The sequence below is a fragment of the Triticum dicoccoides genome, chromosome 3A, assembly GCF_002162155.2.
Source record: "Triticum dicoccoides isolate Atlit2015 ecotype Zavitan chromosome 3A, WEW_v2.0, whole genome shotgun sequence".
In the NCBI taxonomy this organism is placed as follows: Eukaryota; Viridiplantae; Streptophyta; class Magnoliopsida; order Poales; family Poaceae; genus Triticum; species Triticum dicoccoides.
In genome coordinates this window covers 732,956,270-732,975,498 of record NC_041384.1, presented here as the reverse complement: position 1 = coordinate 732,975,498, position 19,229 = coordinate 732,956,270, and the positions used below count along the sequence as shown (strand labels likewise).

General features: G+C 41.3%; 1 protein-coding gene across 1 annotated transcript; it reads left to right on the top strand.

Moving 5' to 3' along the window:
- The first annotated feature begins 3,774 nt into the window (after window positions 1–3,774).
- Window positions 3,775–5,335, top strand: LOC119273170 (protein DETOXIFICATION 40-like). The gene is made up of 5 exons (XM_037554433.1): window positions 3,775–3,830; window positions 3,931–4,166; window positions 4,644–4,765; window positions 4,868–4,952; window positions 5,250–5,335. The coding sequence occupies exons 1-5, from the start codon at window positions 3,775–3,777 to the stop codon at window positions 5,333–5,335; spliced, it is 585 nt and encodes a 194-aa protein (XP_037410330.1).
- Window positions 5,336–19,229: the final 13,894 nt, after the last annotated feature.

The following is a 19,229-nucleotide window of genomic DNA, read 5'->3' as shown; positions in this document are numbered from 1 at the left end:
ATCCAAATCAACTAAACCATGTTCGATCATCACGTGAGATGGAGTAGTTTTCAATGGTGAACATCACTATGTTGATCATATCTACTATATGATTCACGCTCGAACTTTCGGTCTCCAGTGTTTCGAGGCCATATCTGCATATGCTAGGCTCGTCAAGTTTAACCCAAGTATTCTGCGTGTGCAAAACTGGCTTGCACCTGTTGTATGTGAATGTAGAGCTTATCCCACCCGATCATCATGTGGTGTCTCGGCGCGACGAACTGTCGGAATGGTGCATACTCAGGGAGAACACTTATACCTTGAAATTTAGTGAGAGATCATCTTATAATGCTACCACCGAACTAAGCAAAATAAGATACATAAAGGATAAACATCATATGCAATCAAAATATGTGACATGATATGGCCATTATCATCTTGTGCCTTTGATCTCCATCTCCAAAACATCGTCATGATCTCTATCGTCACCGGCATGACACCATAATCTCCAGCATCTTGATCTCTATCAACGTGTTGTCACATGGTTGTCTCACCGGCTATTGCTTTTGCAACTATTGCTATCGCATAGCGATAAAGTAAAGCAATTATATAGCGCTTGCATCTTATGCAATGAAGAGAAAACCATAAGGCTCCTGCCAGTTGCCGATAACTTTAACAAAACATGATCATCTCATACAACAATTTATATCTCATCACGTCTTGACCATATCACATCACAACATGCCCTGCAAAAACAAGTTAGACGTCCTCTACTTTGTTGTTGCAAGTTTTACGTGGCTGCTACGGGCTAAGCAAGAACCGTTCTTACATACGTATCAAAAACCACAACGCGGTATAGTGATTGCTTTTTGATCTTCAGAAAGAACCCTGTTCATTGAATTCGATTCAATAAAGTTGGAGAAACAGACACCCACTAGCCACCTATGTGCGAAGCACGTGAGTAGAACCAGTCTCGCGTAAGCGTACGCGTAATGTCGGTCTGAACCGCTTCATCCAACAATACCACCGAATCAAGAATCAACTAGTGACGGCAAGCAATATGTATATACCCACGCCCACAACTCCTTTGTGTTCTACTCATGCATATAACATCTACGCATAGACCTGGCACTGATGCCACTGTTGGGGAACGCAGTAATTTCAAAAAAAAATCTACGCACACGCAAGATCATGGTGATGCATAGCAACGAGAGGGGAGAGTGTCGTCCACATACCCTCGTAGACCGTAAGCGGAAGCGTTATGAGAACGCGGTTGATGTAGTCGTACGTCTTCACGATCCGACCGATCCATGTACCGAACGTACGACACCTCCGAGTTCAGCACACATTCAGCTCGGTGACGTCCCACGAACTCCGATCTAGCAGAGCTTCGAGGGAGAGTTCCGTCAGCACGACGGCGTGATGAAGGTGACGATGATGCTACCGATGCAGGGCTTCGCCTAAGCACCGCTACGATATGGCCGAGGTGGATTATGATGGAGGGGGGCACCGCACACGGCTAAAAGATCAACTGATCAGCTTGTGTGTCCATGGGGTGCCCCCCGTATATAAAGGAGTGGAGGAGGGGGAGGGCCGGCCCTCTACTATGGCACGCCCTGGGGAGTCCTACTCCCACCGGGAGTAGGATTCCCCCCTGGCCCCTTCCATGTAGTAGGAGTAGGAGAGAAGGAAAGGGAAAAGAGAAGAGAAGGAAGGAGGGGGCGCCGTCCCTCCCCCTAGTCCAATTTGGACTAGGCCTTGGGGGGTGCGCATCCTCCCCTCACTCTTTCCCCTAAAGCCCAATAAGGCCCATATACTCCCTGGCGAATTCCCGTAACTCTCCGGTACTCCGATAAATACCCGAACCACTCAGAACCTTTCCGATGTCCGAATATAGCCTTCCAATATATCGATCTTTACGTCTCGAACATTTCGAGACTCCTCGTCATGTCCCTGATCTCATCCAGGACTCCGAACAACCTTAGGTACATCAAAACACATAAACTCATAATACTGATCGTCACCGAATGTTAAGCGTGCGGACCCTACGGGTTCGAGAACTATGTAGACATGACCGAGACACATTTCCGGTCAATAACCAATACCGGAACATGGATGCTCATATTGGCTCCTACATATTCTACGAAGATCTTTATCGGTCAAACCGCACAACAACATACGTTATTCCCTTTGTCACCGGTATATTACTTGCCCGAGATTCGATCGTCGGTATCTCAATACCTAGTTCAATCTCGTTACCGGCAAGTCTCTTTACTCGTTCCGTAATGCATCATCCTGCAACTAACTCATTAGTCACATTGCTTGCAAGGCTTATAGTGATGTGCATTACCGAGAGGGCCCAGAGGTATCTCTCCGACAATCGGAGTGACAAATCCTAATCTCGATCTATTCCAACTCAACAAGTACCATCCGAGACACCTATAGAGCACCTTTATAATTACCCAGTTACATTGTGATGTTTAGTAGCACGCAAAGTGTTCCTCCGGTATCCGGGAGTTGCATAATCTCATAGTCATAGGAACATGTATAAGTTATGAAGAAAGCAATAGCAACAAACTAAACGATCATCGTTCTAAGCTAACGGATGGGTCAAGTCAATCACATCATTCTCTAATGATGTGATCCCGTTCATCAAATGACAACTCTTGTCCATGGCTAGAAAACTTAACCATCTTTGATTAACAAGCTAGTTAAGTAGAGGCATACTAGTGACACTTAGTTTGTCTATGTATTCACGCATGTACTAAGTTTCTGGTTAATACAATTCTTGCATGAATAATAAACATTTATCATGATATAAGGAAATAAATGATAACTTTATTATTGCCTCTAGGGCATATTTCCTTCACCTACCTCTTCTGTAGGTTTCACCTGGCATATGCATGCTATACTTTTTTAGCTACCATGGCATCCGAACCTAACTGGCATCTGGGGCACTAGGTTTAAGGCTACGCATAGTACATGCCCTAACAATTCACTTTGTGCCAAGGTCAAAAGTAGTGTATGACTTCGCTTCTGAAACTGCCCCCGTCGCATCGGCTTCAACATGAATGTGTTTTATTTACTAGAGGTGACAACTAGTATACTTTATGTACACAAACTAATGGAAGCCAAATTCGTCATTGTTGAGCTCTTGTTTACTAGTTAGCATTTCCAGTCTTCATTCAATTGGCATGTAAAATGTTGCATTCTGCTCTTTTTGTCATCATGTATTAGCATGAAAACATGCATGGGTTGGATGTTGCATTATATTTTGTACGCCCTAATCACTATTGTCTCCCCTCTTTCAGCTTTATAGAGAGAAGAATGGAGGGAATGCCCTTTGCTTCCTGGGTGTATATATGCCTGATATAGTGCGATTTAAAAAAAGTCAAACAAGTCTAGAAGTATTTTTAGAATAAACTTGACTTTCTCTCGCACTAGTATATAATTTTCATGTATAAAACAAAGCGTTGACTTCAGGGTAAAAAAACAAAAATATTACTATTACAAGTCACTACTCACACTATTTTGGCCCCTTTTTTCCAAGATGTCAACAAGAGTTTTCTTTTTGTGGAACTTTTTTACAAATACAATGGAAGGTCAACTTTATTTCAAAAATATATTCAATTTTTTTGACTTTTTATTTAATTACTAGTAATTGTTTTCTCCATATAGAGTATCATTGGACTTTGAACCTTTCTATTATTCCTAGTAATAAGTCAGCAGAGTTAGTGCTAATTGAGTTGTAATGCATGTGCGGGTGCTAATTAACTTGTGCTGCATGTGTGCAACATGACGATTTATGGTTGGGTGTTCATGATCTCCGTTGGGTTCAATGCCGCTGCAAGGTTCGCAAGTCTATACTCAAAGGCCTTGATAAACATTAGCATTGCTTACTGACAACTAGGTAAGTACTCTAACTAACTAATTGATGCGTTTTCACTTTAGTGTAAGAGTGAGCAATGAGCTTGGCGCCGGCAACCCAATGTCTGCATTTTTCTCTATGTGGGTCATGAGCAGGCTCTCTGCAACAATCTCTACCATCCTTGCTGTTGTGATCCTCTGCCTCCACAACCACATCAACTACTTGTTCACAGATGGTGAAGCAATTTCGGACGCGGTGGAAGATCTCTACCCGTTGCTCGCCATCACACTCGTTCTCGGCGGCATCCAATCTGTACTGACTGGTAACTTTTAGAAACTTTTTGGATGACAAAATGTGCTATGTTCATTATTGTCCGGTCCATTAGTACACCTTTCTAGAGAATGTTCATGCCAGATGCAATTTTCAAAGAGCAGGAGCTAGTTGTATCCCTGGCCCATCTATGTTTTGTTTAAGATTACACTTCTTATGCAATTTTAGTTTTTTAATTCAATCTATATTTTTTGTTCATAGTTACTGAACTCTAACGTACCTTGTCGGCCGTGCACAAACTATTATGCCTAGCATGTTATTTTACGAATATAGTAGGTTTCCGTACCATGATTTGATTAGTTTTTGTAGTCAAGTACAAGAAAAGAATAGGCTACTACAAGATTTAGGCCATTAGGGAAGAAAAGTGTAGGTACAAATGAGGGAAACAAGTCTACCATGTTTTCTGTTGCATATTTTCTCTCTTGAGATACAACATATTCATGGTGATTTAAATTTACTAACATGCATGGAAACATCATTGGATGTGGATGGCAACAATTTGTTGCTTACGTGAATGTCGACTCTTACTACATTGTAGGCATTCCACTTGGTGATGTTCTCGGGTTTTTCTTCTATCTTGGTGCAAAGGTGATGGATTTGTCTGTGAAATTTTCATGTATATTCAATGATCACACAGTCTTAAGTTTTGTGTTCTAAGTTGTGTTGATGGAATCGCATGCCTACTTGCAGGGCATTTGGGGTGGCTTGATTGGGGGAACGACCTTGCAGATAACCATTCTACCGTGGGTCACCATGAGAACTGACTGGACCAAAGAGATATTCCTTATTACTACAAGATCAAAAAGTTGAATTTACATTTCCGTTCTTTTAAAAGAAATTTGAAATGATGAATAGCAAATTAACTCCCTGATGTCCGAGGATACAGCCTACCTTTCTTGTCGCCTTATATGTTGTCTAATTGTAGCATACAAACTGTTGCTTGCTCGTTATCCCTCCTTCCATCACATGATTTAGAACCTTCTTGAGAGTATATGGTTGATGCAAACTGATCAAATATATGCGTTGAAAAAGATGCACTACTTAACGGTACTGTGTATTTTCTACATTCTTTAGGTAGAGGAGGCGCAGAAAAGGTTGAATAAGTGGGACGAGAAGAAAGAGCCCCTCCTTGCAGGGTTCAAGGACAATGACAAATAAGTGGATCAGTCTGATAACCCACAAGTATAGGGGATCGCGACAGTTTTCAAGGCTAGAGTATTTAACCCAAATTTATTTATTCAACACAAGGGGAGCCAAAGAATATTCTCAAGTATTAGCAGCTGAGTTGTCAATTCAACCACATCTGGAAACTTAGTATCTGCAGCAAAGTGTTTAGTAGCACGGTAATATGATAGTGGTGGTAGCGGCAACAAAAGTAAAGACAACAAAAGTAATGTTTTTGGTATTTTGTAGTGATTGTAACAGTAAAAGCGGGAAAGTAAATAAGCATAAACCAGTATATGGAAAACTCGTAGGCACCGGATCAGTGATGGATAATTATGCCAGATGTGGTTCATCATGTAACAGTCATAACATAGGGTAACACAGAACTAGCTCCAGTTCGTCAATGTAATGTAGGCATATATTCCGTATATAGTCATACGTGCTTATGGAAAAGAACTTGCATGACATCTTTTGTCCTACCCTCCCGTGGCAGTGGGGTCCTATTGGAAACTAAGGGATATTAAGGCCTCCTATTAATAGAGAACCGAAACAAAGCATTAACACATAGTGAATACATGAACTCCTCAAACTATGGTCATCACCGGGAGTGGTCCCGATTATTGTCACTTCGGGGTTGCCGGATCATAACACATAGTAGGTGACTATAGACTTGCAAGATAGGATCAAGAACTCACATATATTCATGAAAACATAATAGGTTCAGATCTGAAATCATGGCACTCGGGCCCTAGTGACAAGCATTAAGCATAGCAAAGTCATAGCAACATCAATCTCAGAACATAGTGGATACTAGGGATCAAACCCTAACAAAACTAACTCGATTACATGATAAATCTCATCCAACCCATCACCGTCCAGCAAGCCTACGATGCAATTACTCACGCACGGCGGTGAGCATCATGAAATTGGTGATGGAGGATGGTTGATGATGACGACGGCGATGAATCCCCCTCTCCGGAGCCCCGAACGGACTCCAGATCAGCCCTCCCGAGAGGTTTTAGGGCTTGGCGGCGGCTCCATATCGTAAAACGTGATGATTTCTTCTCTTTGATTTTTTTCTCTTCGAAAGCAAATATATAGAGTTGAAGTTGGCGTCGGAGTGTCAACAGGGGGCCCACGAGGTAGGGGGCGCGCCCTAGGGGGCGGCGCCCCCACCCTCGTGGAAAGGGTGTGGGCCCCCTGGTCTTCATATTTGGCAAGGATTTTTTATTATTTTTTCTAAGGTATTCCGTGGAGTTTCAGGACTTTCCGAGAATATTTGCTTTCTGCACATAAAACAACACCAAGGTAATTTTGCTGAAAACAGCGTCAGTCCAGGTTAGTTCCATTCAAATCATACAAGTTAGAGTCCAAAACAAGGGCAAAAGTGTTTGGAAAAGTAGATACGACGGAGACATATCAACTCCCCCAAGCTTAAACCCTTGCTTGTCCTCAAGCAATTCAGTTGACAAACTGAAAGAAAGAAAGAAAAACTTTTACAAACTCTGTTTGCTCTTGTTGTTGTAACTATGTCAAGCCAGCATTCAAGTTTTCAGCATAGATCATAACTAACCACATTTGCAATGATTCTCAGGTCTCACAATTACTCGTATCAATAGCATAATCAACTAGCAAGTCATAATGATAAATCTCGGATGACAACACTTTCTCAAAACAATCATAATATGATATAACAAGATGGTATCTCACTAGCCCTTTCTGAGACCGCAGAACATAAATGCAGAGCACCTTTAAAGATCAAGGACTGACTAGACATTGTAATTCATGGTAAAAGAGATCCAATCATAGTCATACCCAACATAGACTAATAGTGATGAATGCAAATGACAGTTGTGCTCTCCAGATAGTGCTCTTTAATAAGAGGGTGATGACTCAACATAAAAGTAAATGGATAGGCCCTTCGCAGAGGGAAGCAGGGATTTGTAGAGGTGCCAGAGCTCGGTTTTGAAATAGAGATAAATTGCATTTTGAGCGGTATACTTTCATTGTCAACGTGACAACTAAGAGATGGCGATATCTTCCATGCTAAACACATTATAGGCGGTTCCCAAACAGAATGGTAAAGTTTATACTCCCCCTCCACCAACAAGCATCAATCCATGGCTTGCTTGAAACAACGAGTGCCTCCAACATACATTAGGTCCCAGGGGGAGTTTTGTTTGCAATTAATTTTGATTTAGTTTGCATAAAGCATGGGACTGGGCATCTCGGTGACCAGCCATTTTCTCGTGAGTGAGGAGCGAAGTCCACTCCTCTTGAGAATAACCCGCCTAACACGGAAGATAAGGACAGCCTTTGTTGATACATGAGCTATTCGAGCATACAAAACAGAATGTTTATTTGAAGGTTTAGAGTTTGGCACATACAAATTTACTTGGAACGGCAGGTAAATACCGCATATAGGAAGGTATAGTGGACTCATTTGGAATAACTTTGGGGTTTAAGGGATTGGATGCACAAGCAGTATTCCTGCTTAGTACAGGTGAAGGCTAGCAAAAGGCTGGGAAGCGACCAACTAGAGAGCGACAACAGCCATGTACATGCATTAAAATTAATAAACATTGGATGCAAGCATGAGTAGGATATAATCCACCATGAACATAAATATCATGAAGGCTATGTTGATTTTGTTTCAACTACATGCGTGAACATGTGCCAAGTCAAGTCACTTAAATCATTCAAAGGAGGATACCACCCCATCATACCACCTCATAATCATCTCAATACCATGTTGGCACACGAGGTAAATCATTATAACTCATAGCTAATCAAGCATGGCACAAGCAACTATGATCTCTAATTGTCATTGCAAACATGTTTATTCATAATAAGCTGAATCAAGAACGACGGGCTCATCATATTTACAAAAACAAAAGAGGTCGAGTTCATACTAGCTTTTCTCATCTCAGTCAGTCCATCATATATCACCATAATTTCCTTTCACTTGCACGACCGAATGGTGTGAATAATAATAAGAGTGCACGTGCATTGGACTAAGCTGGAATCTGCGAGCATTCAATAAACAGGGGGAGACAAGGCAATATGGGCTCTTGGTTAAATCAACAATAATGCATATAAGAGCCACTTCAACAATTTAATTATGGTCTTCTCCTACTGACCCCCAAAGAAAAGAAAAGAAAAGAAAACTATTTACACGGGAAAGCTCCCAACAAGCAAAAGAAGAGCGGGAAATATTTTTTTGGTTTTCTTTTTAATTACTACTACAACAGGAAAGTAAATTACTACTAATTTTTTTCCTTAAGGTTTAACAAACACACAAGAAGAAAGCAGGAAAAGGAAAATAAACTAGCATGGATATTACAGTGAAAAAGTATGAGCACCGACATCTAGCAACGAGTGTGTGTGAACATAAATGTAATGTCGGTGAAAAATACGTACTCCCCCAAGCTTAGGCTTTTGGCCTAAGTTGGTATATGGCCACGGCTGGCCTGGCGGATATCCATAATAATAGTTGTTGGGGTCGTACTGTGATGAGGAAGAATAGTTGGGATCATACTGTTGTGCAGCGGTTATCGCCTGCTGAGCTGCAGCGTGGAGTCGAGCTGCTTCCGCTCTCCTCTCGTACTCTTCTGCCTCCTCTCTGGTAATAACATATCTTCCTTTTGTCTGTGAATCAAAGAAGGCAGGAGCAGGGAGAGTAATACGGAAAACACGTCATTTATCAAAAATTAAGCGATATAAGAGAGGTGATTCATGCCTCTCGACAAACTGGTGCGAAGCCATAGAGTTATAATCTAAATATGCAAGAGGCAACTCCATATCACCCTCACGAATGTCTATTTCAAGAAAATGAGCTAAGCGGGTTGCGTAAATTCCTCCAAAGAAATCTCCATTATGTCTATTATGATGCAACATACGAGCTACAATGGCTCCCATATGATAAGATTGGTCTCCTAACACAGCACTCCTAAGAATGCTAAGATCAGGGACACACATGTGACATGCTTCATCCTTAGCATTTATGCATCTACCGATAAAGAGAGCAAAATAATGTATAGCAGGAAGGTGAATGCTCCCTATGGTAGCCTGCGTTATGTCTTTGGATTCCCCCACAGTTATACTAGCAAGAAAGTTTCTAAATTCAGATTTAGGGGGATCCCTAATACTGCCCCATGATGGAAGTTTGCACGCAAGAGTGAAATCCTCTTAGTCCATTCTATAAGATTTATCATAAAGATCAAACATGACTGAAGGAGAATTACGCGAAGATGAATACTCAAACCTCCTCACAAATGAACTTGTGAGATCATGATATTGGGGGCATTTGTTGGCCTCAAATTCCTCAAGACCGGCATTGCGCAAATATGCTTTGAATTCTTCTTTAAGTCCTGCACGGTCCATAAAATTTTCCGACGGCCATTCGCAAGGCCGTACTGGAGCGTCTCTTGGTGGATCCTCGTCAGCATCGCACATAGCAATCCTGGGTCCTTGCTTCTTAGAGGAACCACCTTGGAACATCTTCCTAAGCATATTGTTTTTCTCTGAAAAATTCTGAAATTTTTAGTAACTTCAAACAAAAGTGAACCAACTTCAATAATATTGATAGTAACTACTCCTACAAGTGCCTAGAGCCTATATCAAGCATTAGAACTACTTGGAACCATATAAATTTGACATGCAAGCTCAAGAACATGGTCACCTATGCAGCACAAATTTGCAAAGAATAGAGCACTAGAACAAAAATTAATTGGACCAATGGAGGAGTCACATGCCAAGGAACAATCTCCCCAAGTAGTTTTGCGAGAGGTGCTTTGAGCAAGGAGATCAAAAATCACAGCAAAAGTGGATGGAACTCGTGCTTGAGTTGGTTTTTCGGGTTTGTGTGAGGCAGAGGAAGAAGATGGGTGCTGGGATAAGTGGAGGAGGGCCACCGTGGGCCCACGAGGCAGGGGGCGCGCCCTAGGGAGGGGGGCGCGCCCACCACCCTCGTGGCCAGGTGGGAGCTCCTCCCGTGGTAATTTTTGCACAGTAAATCCTCAAATATTCCCGAAAAAATCATATTAAATTGGCATGGCTTTCTGAGGACTTTTATTTTCAGGATATTTTTATATTGCACGGATAAGTCAGGAAACAGACAGAAAAATACTATTTTTACTTTATTTCTACTAAATTACAGAAAATATAAAGAGGGTACAGAAGTTTGTGCTTCTAGTTTCATCCATCTCATGCTCATAAAAAAGAATCCACTAACAAGGTTGATCAAGTCTTGTTAACAAACTCATTCTGATAATCATGAAACCGGAGAAATTTCGAATAACACTAAGTTACCTCAACGGGGATATGCACATCCCCAATAATAAGAATATCATATTTCTTCTTGACAGTAGGAAGAGGGAATTCAAAACCTCCAAATATAATCGATGGAATTTTTCCAATAGAGTTGATACTATGAACTTGAGGTTGTTTCCTCGGAAAGTGTACCGTATGCTCATTACCATTAACATGAAAAGTGACATTGCCTTTGTTGCAATCAATAACAGCCCCTGCAGTATTAAGAAAAGGTCTTCCAAGAATAATAGACATATTATCATCCTCGGGAATATCAAGAATAACGAAGTCCGTTAAAATGGTAACGTTTGCAACCACAACGGGCACGTCCTCACAAATACCGACAGGTATAGCAGTTGATTTATCAGCCATTTGCAAAGATATTTCAGTAGGTGTCAGCTTATTCAAGTCAAGTCTACGATATAAAGAGAGAGGCATGGCACCAACACCGGCTCCAAGATCACATAAAGCAGTTTTAATATAATTTCTTTTAATGGAGCAAGGTATAGTAGGTACTCCGGGATCTCCAAGTTTCTTTGGTATTCCACCCTTAAAAGTATAATTAGCAAGCATGGTGGAAATTTCAGCTTCCAGTATCTTTCTTTTATTAGTAATGATATCCTTCATATATTTAGCATAAGGATTTGTTTTGAGCACATTAGTCAATCGCATACGTAAAAAGATAGGCCTAATCATTTCAGCAAAGCGCTCAAAATCCTCATCATCCTTCTTCTTAGATGGTTTCGGAGGAAAAGGCATGGGTTTCTGAACCCAAGGTTCTCTTTCTTTCCCATGTTTCCTAGCAACAAAGTCTCTTTTATCATAACGTTGATTCTTTGATTGTGGGTTATCAAGATCAACAATAGGTTCAATTTCTACATCATTATCATTACTAGGTTGAGCATCATCATGAACATCATCATTAATATTTTTACTAGGTTCATGTTCATTACCAGATTGTGTTTCAGCATCAGACATAGAAATATCATTTGGATTATCAGGTGGTTCAGCAATAGGTTCACTAGAAGTTTGCACAGTTCTATCATTTTTCTTTTTCTTCTTTTTAGAAGAACTAGGTGCATCAATATTATTTCTCTGAGAATCTTGCTCGATTCTCTTAGGGTGGCCTTCAGGATACAAAGGTTCCTGAGTCATTCTACCAGTTCTAGTAGCCACTCTAACAGCATAATCATTTTTCTTACTATTCATTTCATTGAGCAATTCTTTTTGAGCCTTAAGTACTTGTTCTACTTGAGTGGTAACCATAGAAGCATGTTTGCCAACAAGTTTAAGTTCACCTCTAATATTAGCCATATAATCACCCAAGTATTTAATTATATCGGAATCATATTTCAATTGTCTACCAAAATAAGCATTGAAATTTTCTTATTTGACAATAAAATTATCAAACTCATCAAAGCATTGCCTAGCAGACTTATAGTGAGGGATATCACCTTCATCAAATCTATAGAGAGAATTTACCTTTACTACCTGTGTTGGGATATCGGGAGGTTCTTCAGTAAATAAATAATTAAGATCATATGTTTCTTCAACAGGCGGTATATTAAGACCATGTATTTCTTCAATAGGAAGTAAATTCTTAACGTCTTCAGCTTTAATACCTTTTTCTTTCATAGATTTCTTTGCCTCTTGCATATCTTCGGGACTGAGGAATAGAACACCTCTCTTCTTCAGAGTTGGTTTAGGAATAGGCTCAGTAATTGGAGCAGGAGTTGGCTCAGGAGCTGGCTCAGGAGGTGCCCAATTATTTTCATTTGTCAACATATTATTTGTTGGAAATATGCCCTAGAGGCAATAATAAATTGATTATTATTATATTTCCTTGTTCATGATAATCGTTTATTATCCATGCTATAATTGTATTGATAGGAAACTCAGATACATGTGTGGATACATAGACAACACCATGTCCCTAGTAAGCCTCTAGTTGACTAGCTCGTTGATCAATAGATGGTTACGGTTTCCTGACCATGGACATTGGATGTCATTGATAACGGGATCACATCATTAGGAGAATGATGTGATGGACAAAGACCCAATCCTAAGCCTAGCACAAGATCATGTAGTTCGTATCCTAAAGCTTTTCTAATGTCAAGTATCATTTCCTTAGACCATGAGATTGTGCAACTCCCGGATACCGTAGGAGTGCTTTGGGTGTGCCAAACGTCACAACGTAACTGGGTGGCTATAAAGGTACACTACAGGTATCTCCGAAAGTGTCTGTTGGGTTGGCACGAATCGAGACTGGGATTTGTCACTCCGTGTAAACGGAGAGGTATCTCTGGGCCCACTCGGTAGGACATCATCATAATGTGCACAATGTGATCAAGGAGTTGATCACGGGATGATGTGTTACGAAACGAGTAAAGAGACTTGTCGGTAATGAGATTGAACAAGGTATCGGGATACCGACGATTGAATCTCGGGCAAGTATCGTACCGCTAGACAAAGGGAATTGTATACAGGATTGATTAAGTCCTTGACATCGTGGTTCATCTGATGAGATCATCGTGGAACATGTGGGAGCCAACATGAGTATCCAGATCCCGCTGTTGGTTATTGACCGGAGAGTCATCTCGGTCATGTCTGCATGTCTCCCGAACCCGTAGGGTCTACACACTTAAGGTTCGGTGACGCTAGGGTTATAGAGATATTAGTATGCGGTAACCCGAAAGTTGTTCGGAGTCCCGGATGAGATCCCGGACGTCAGAGGAGTTCCGGAATGGTCCGGAGGTAAAGATTTATATATGGGAAGTCCTATTTTGGTCAACGGAAAAGTTTCGGGTTTTATCGGTAACGTACCTGGACCACCGGGAGGGTCCCGGGGGTACACCAAGGGGGTCCACCTGCCCCGGGGGGCCACATGGGCTGTAGGGGTGTGCGCCTTGGCCTATATGGGCCAAGGGCACCAGCCCCAAGAGGCCCATGCGCCAAGAGATGAGGGAAAGGAAGAGTCCTAAAGGGGGAAGGCACCTCCTAGGTGCCTTGGGGAGGATGGACTCCTCCCTTGGCCGCACCCTTCCTTGGAGGAAGGGCCAAGGCTGCGCCCCCCTCTCCCTTGGCCCTATATATAGTGGGGGAAGGGAGGGCAGCAACACCTAAGCCCTGGCGCCTCCCTCTCCCTCCCATGACACATCTCCCTCCTCCCGCAGCGCTTGGCGAAGCCCTGTTGGAATCCCGCTACTTCCACCACCACGCCGTCGTGCTGCTGGATCTCCATCAACTTCTCCTCCCCCCTTGCTGGATCAAGAAGGAGGAGACGTCGCTGCTCCGTACGTGTGTTGAACGCGGAGGTGCCGTCCGTTCGGCGCTAGGATCATCGGTGATTTGGATCACGACGAGTACGACTCCATCAACCCCGTTCTCTTGAACGCTTCCGCGCGCGATCTACAAGGGTATGTAGATCCACTCCTCCCTCGTTGCTAGATGACTCCATAGATTGATCTTGGTGACACGTAGGAAAATTTTGAATTATTGCTACGTTCCCCAACATTATTCAATAGAATTTCAGCTTCATCCGGTGTTGTTTCCCTGAAAAGAGAACCAGCACAACTATCTAGGTAATCTCTAGAAGCATCGGTTAGTCCATTATAAAAGATATCAAGTATTTCAGGTTTCTTAAGAGGATGATCAGGCAAAGCATTAAGTAACTTGAGAAGCCTCCCCCAAGCTTGTGGGAGACTCTCTTCTTTAATTTGCACGAAATTGTATATTTCCCTCAAAGCAGCTTGTTTCTTATGAGCAGGGAAATATTTAGCTGAGAAGTAATAAATCATATCCTGGGGACTACGCACACAACCAGGATCAAGAGAATTAAACCATATCTTAGCATCACTCTTTAATGAGAACGGAAATATTTTGAGTAAATAGAGGTAACGTGATCTCTCATTATTAGTGAACAGGGCAGCTATGTCATTTAACTTAGTAAGATGTGCCAGAACAGTTTCAGATTCATAGCCATAAAACGGATCAGATTCAACCAAAGTAATTATATCAGGATCAACAGAGAATTCATAATATTTATCAGGAACACATATAGGTGAAGTAGCAAAAGCAGGATCAGGTTTCATTTTATCTTTAAGTGATTCTTTGTTCCATTTAATTAATAACCTTTTAAGCTCATATCTATCTTTGCAGGCTAAAATAGCTAAAGAAGCATCTTTATCAAAAAGATAACCTTCAGGAATAACATGCATATTTTCATCATCACTATCATCATCATATTCAGTTTCATCAATTTCTCTTTCTCTAGCCCTAGCAATTTGTTCTTCAAGAAATTCACTAAGGGGCACAGTAGTATCAGTCATAGAAGCAGTTTCATCATAAGTATCATGTATAGTAGAAGTGGCATCATCAATAACATGCGACATATCAGAACGAATAGCGGAAGCAGATGCAGGTGTCGCAAACTTACTCATAACAGAAGGTGAATCAAGTGCAGAGCTAGATGACAGTTCCTTACCTCCCCTCGTAGTTGAGGGATAGATCTTAGTTTTTGGATCTCTCAAGTTCTTCATAGTGTCCAGCAGATATAAATCCCAAGTGACTCAAAGAATAGAGCTATGCTCATCGGCAACGGTGCTAGAAAAAGGTCTTGATAACCCACAAGTATAGGGGATCGCAACAGTTTTCGAGGGTAGAGTATTTAACCCAAATTTTTTCGTTCGACACAAGGGGAGCCAAAGAATATTCTCAACTATTAGCAGCTGAGCTGTCAATTCAACCACACCTGGAAACTTAGTATCTGCATCAAAATGTTTAGTAGCACAGTAATATGATAGTGGTGGTAGCGGCAACAAAAGTAAAGACAGCAAAAGTAAAGTTTTTGATATTTTGTAGTGATTGTAACAGTAAAAGCGGGAAAGTAAATAAGCGTAAACCAGTATATGGAAAACTCGCAGGCACCGGATCAGTGATGGATAATTATGCCGGGTGCGGTTCATCATGTAACAGTCATAACATAGGGTAACACAGAACTAGCTCCAGTTCGTCAATGTAATGTAGGCATGTATTCCGTATATAGTCATACGTGCTTATGGAAAAGAACTTGCATGACATCTTTTGTCCTACCCTCCCGTGGCAGCGGGGTCCTATTGGAAACTAAGGGATATTAAGGCCTCCTTTTAATAGAGAACTGGAATAAAGCATTAACACATAGTGAATACATGAACTCCTCAAACTATGGTCATCACCGGGAGTGGTCCCGATTATTGTCACTTCGGGGGTGCCGGATCATAACACATAGTAGGTGACTATAGACTTGCCAGATAGGATCAAGAACTCACATATATTCATGAAAACATAATAGGTTCAGATCTGAAATCATGGCACTCGGGCCCTAGAGACAAGCATTAAGCATAGCAAAGTCATAGCAACATCAATCTCAGAACATAGTGGATACTAGGGATCAAACCCTAACAAAACTAACTCGATTACATGATAAATCTCATCCAACTCATCACCGTCCAGCAAGCCTACGATGCAATTACTCACGCACGGCGGTGAGCATCATGAAATTGGTGATGGACGATGGTTGATGATGACGACGGCGACGAATCCCCCTCTCCGGAGCCCCGAACGGACTCCAGATCAGCCCTCCCGAGAGGTTTTAGGGCTTGGCGGCGGCTCCGTATCGTAAAATGCGATGATTTCTTCTCTCTGATTTTTTCTCTCCGAAAGCAAATATATAGAGTTGGAGTTGGCGTCGGAGGGTCAACAGGGGGCCCACAAGGTAGGGGGCGCGCCCTAGGGGGGGGGCCCACCCTCGTGGAAAGGGTGTGGGCCCCCTGGTCTTCATATTTGGCGAGGATTTTTTATTATATTTTCTAAGGTATTCCGTGGAGTTTCAGGACTTTCCGAGAATATTTGCTTTCTGCACATAAAACAACACCAAGGTAATTCTACTGAAAACATCGTCAGTCCAGGTTAGTTCCATTCAACTCATACAAGTTAGAGTCCAAAATAAGGGCAAAAGTGTTTGGAAAAGTAGATACGACGGAGACGTATCACAGTCTAGATTTGTGTTTCCAGTTATCCGATTCAGAAGTGTGCTGGCTATGAGACTCGCCGTCGGCGTGGGTGGGAGGGGCTGAATTCAGGTCTATTTATTTTCACGTAGATATCTGTGAGTTTATGCCTCATTTTTTGGATGACACGCGTCACACGCCAGTGATGGGCTTGTTAGTACATACGGTAGTCTTGGTTAGCATGTCACATCTTTCTTTCGTCGAATTGTCTTGAAGTTATTGGTTGTTCCTTCTTTCTTGGAAGGCCATTATTTGGCGAGTTTGTAATACATTTGTAATTAGATTGGCATGATGCTGAATCAGGTAAAGAAACAGGTGTGAAGTTTTGGATAGGAGCCCGGAATTTGGAACTTGGAAACCATGTGAAAATGCTATTTTATACTCCCTCCGATCCAAAATAAGTGTCGTGGTTTTACTTAAAATTTGAATTAAAAATATGAAATTTATTTTGGATAAGAGGGACTGATAAATAATTATTCCTGCATTGTGATATGTTATAAATATTATAGTAGCCTGCCCATATTATTGTGATTGTGTAAAAAAGTAGAATTTTATTTGATAAACACTCATTTAGTAACTTTATTGACATACCAAATAAAACTCAAGTTTATTAGATAAGTCAATAATAGGTGTGACAATTGAGGCGGTTTCAGAAAAAATATTGATGGACAAAGCAGAGATGGAAGGAAAGAAAATCAAAATAGAAAGAAGGAGTGTGGAATTTACAAGGCTAGATGAAGGAAAACCAAATGACAGAACTTTAGTGTTTTTTTAAGTTAGGAGATATTTTTAAATAGAATATTCTCGCCACATGCACACATGAAACGTAAGGTGCAACAAGGTTTGTGCTAAGTCAAACACCTTTAAGTTTGACTAAGCTGGTAGAAAAATATGCTAACATATACAACACCTAATGTCATCATTGAGCTTTCTTCATCAACCTTGTGTATATACATATACAACACCTTTAAGTTTGACCATGTGAGTAGTCATCCGTGTACTACGGGTCCATAACAATAGTTATGTGACTATGTGTCCATAATAGTAATTATGTGGCTTCTACTACCTCAGGTTCTTCAATGCAAAGATCACATGAGCCGTGTAACATGATTGTGATCAGATTGATGTAATCTTGGTATGTTTATTGCGGTGTGATGAATTGTCACTTTTATGATCTGATTATATATGATTTTTTTCTTTGTTTCGGTTCTGTGCTGCATTTTTAAGATGTGCATGCTCTCCGGTCTATTAGTTTATTTCTTGACCCGTTTAGATGGATAATCTTGAAGAGGGAGTCATGTGCATTGGTTGGGGTTTAACCTTGCAAGTAGTCTATCTCGGTGAAAGTAAGAGATAAGGGTTTTGTATTGTGTTATTGTCACTGAGAATAAGAAGATAGTTAGCTAATTGCCTCGGTGTGGAGCTAATACTTTCAGATGTATGAAGAATTTTGGTCTTGGAATGGAGTATTAGCTATAGGTGCATGCTTTTAAGCAGTTTATCGATATAAGGACGTAATGGCCACATGCAATCATGACATGTATAATTAACCATAAACACTGCAATTTAACCGATACGAAATTGCAATTTGATTACCATGCCTATGCTATTTGGAGAAATGTCACTAGTGAATGTATGGATCTCGGTCCTTTTTTCCTCATAAATACAATATCTTTTTAACATTTTCTGTTTTTTGATATTCTAAATCGGTTACATTTGCATACAAATTCATTCGCACACGCGGATACATTAATCCTGGTAACTAGCGAATCTAGTGAGGTTGACACCCTCGCTAGACAAGTCAGGGACCAATAACAAAGATTCTTAGTTGAAAGCAGGGCTGATCATTGGACTCATAGAAGAACTCTGCAAATTGATATGCTTTCTTCCCGGTGAGGGAGAATCCTTCTCTTGCCAATTGCCACAAATCCTTGATCTTGTGGGTCCAACAATATTTTTCGTAATATAGCAAGGAAACATCAACGGGCGATGGAGAAAGAGAGGCCCCACCATCGCGTGGTGCCTCCTAGGGCATGGCCTACATGGAGCCGACCACGGCAACGACGGGAGATGTTGAGGATAAAGCTCGAGATGTGGCAGTGACTATCCCCCCTTCCCCCGTGTGTAGCCCAGGAGAACTACATGGCGCCAAGCCTGTTCTTTTTTCTTGAATTTGTCACCTTGTGCGTTCGTGCATCGTGTGGAGACTCTACGCCCTCCTGTTCATGATTCGGATCCACCTGATCACCATCGTCCTTACTCATGAAGCCATCAGGGAGAATATTTTAGTCATGTCAGTTCTTTGGTGATATGAATATTAAATAAATGTGACCCTATTTTACATGCCCTTGCCCTAAATTCATAGCTACGACCATGTAACACTATAGAAGGCACTAGAAAAACAATTTGTATCGAAGCAAATGCAATAAAGAGCTGCCACTTAGTATAGCCTAATGAAACTGACCATAGACCTTTGCGGCATGAGAGATTATTTTTTTTGCCAGTGCGAGAATGTGACTTGCAAATCACCC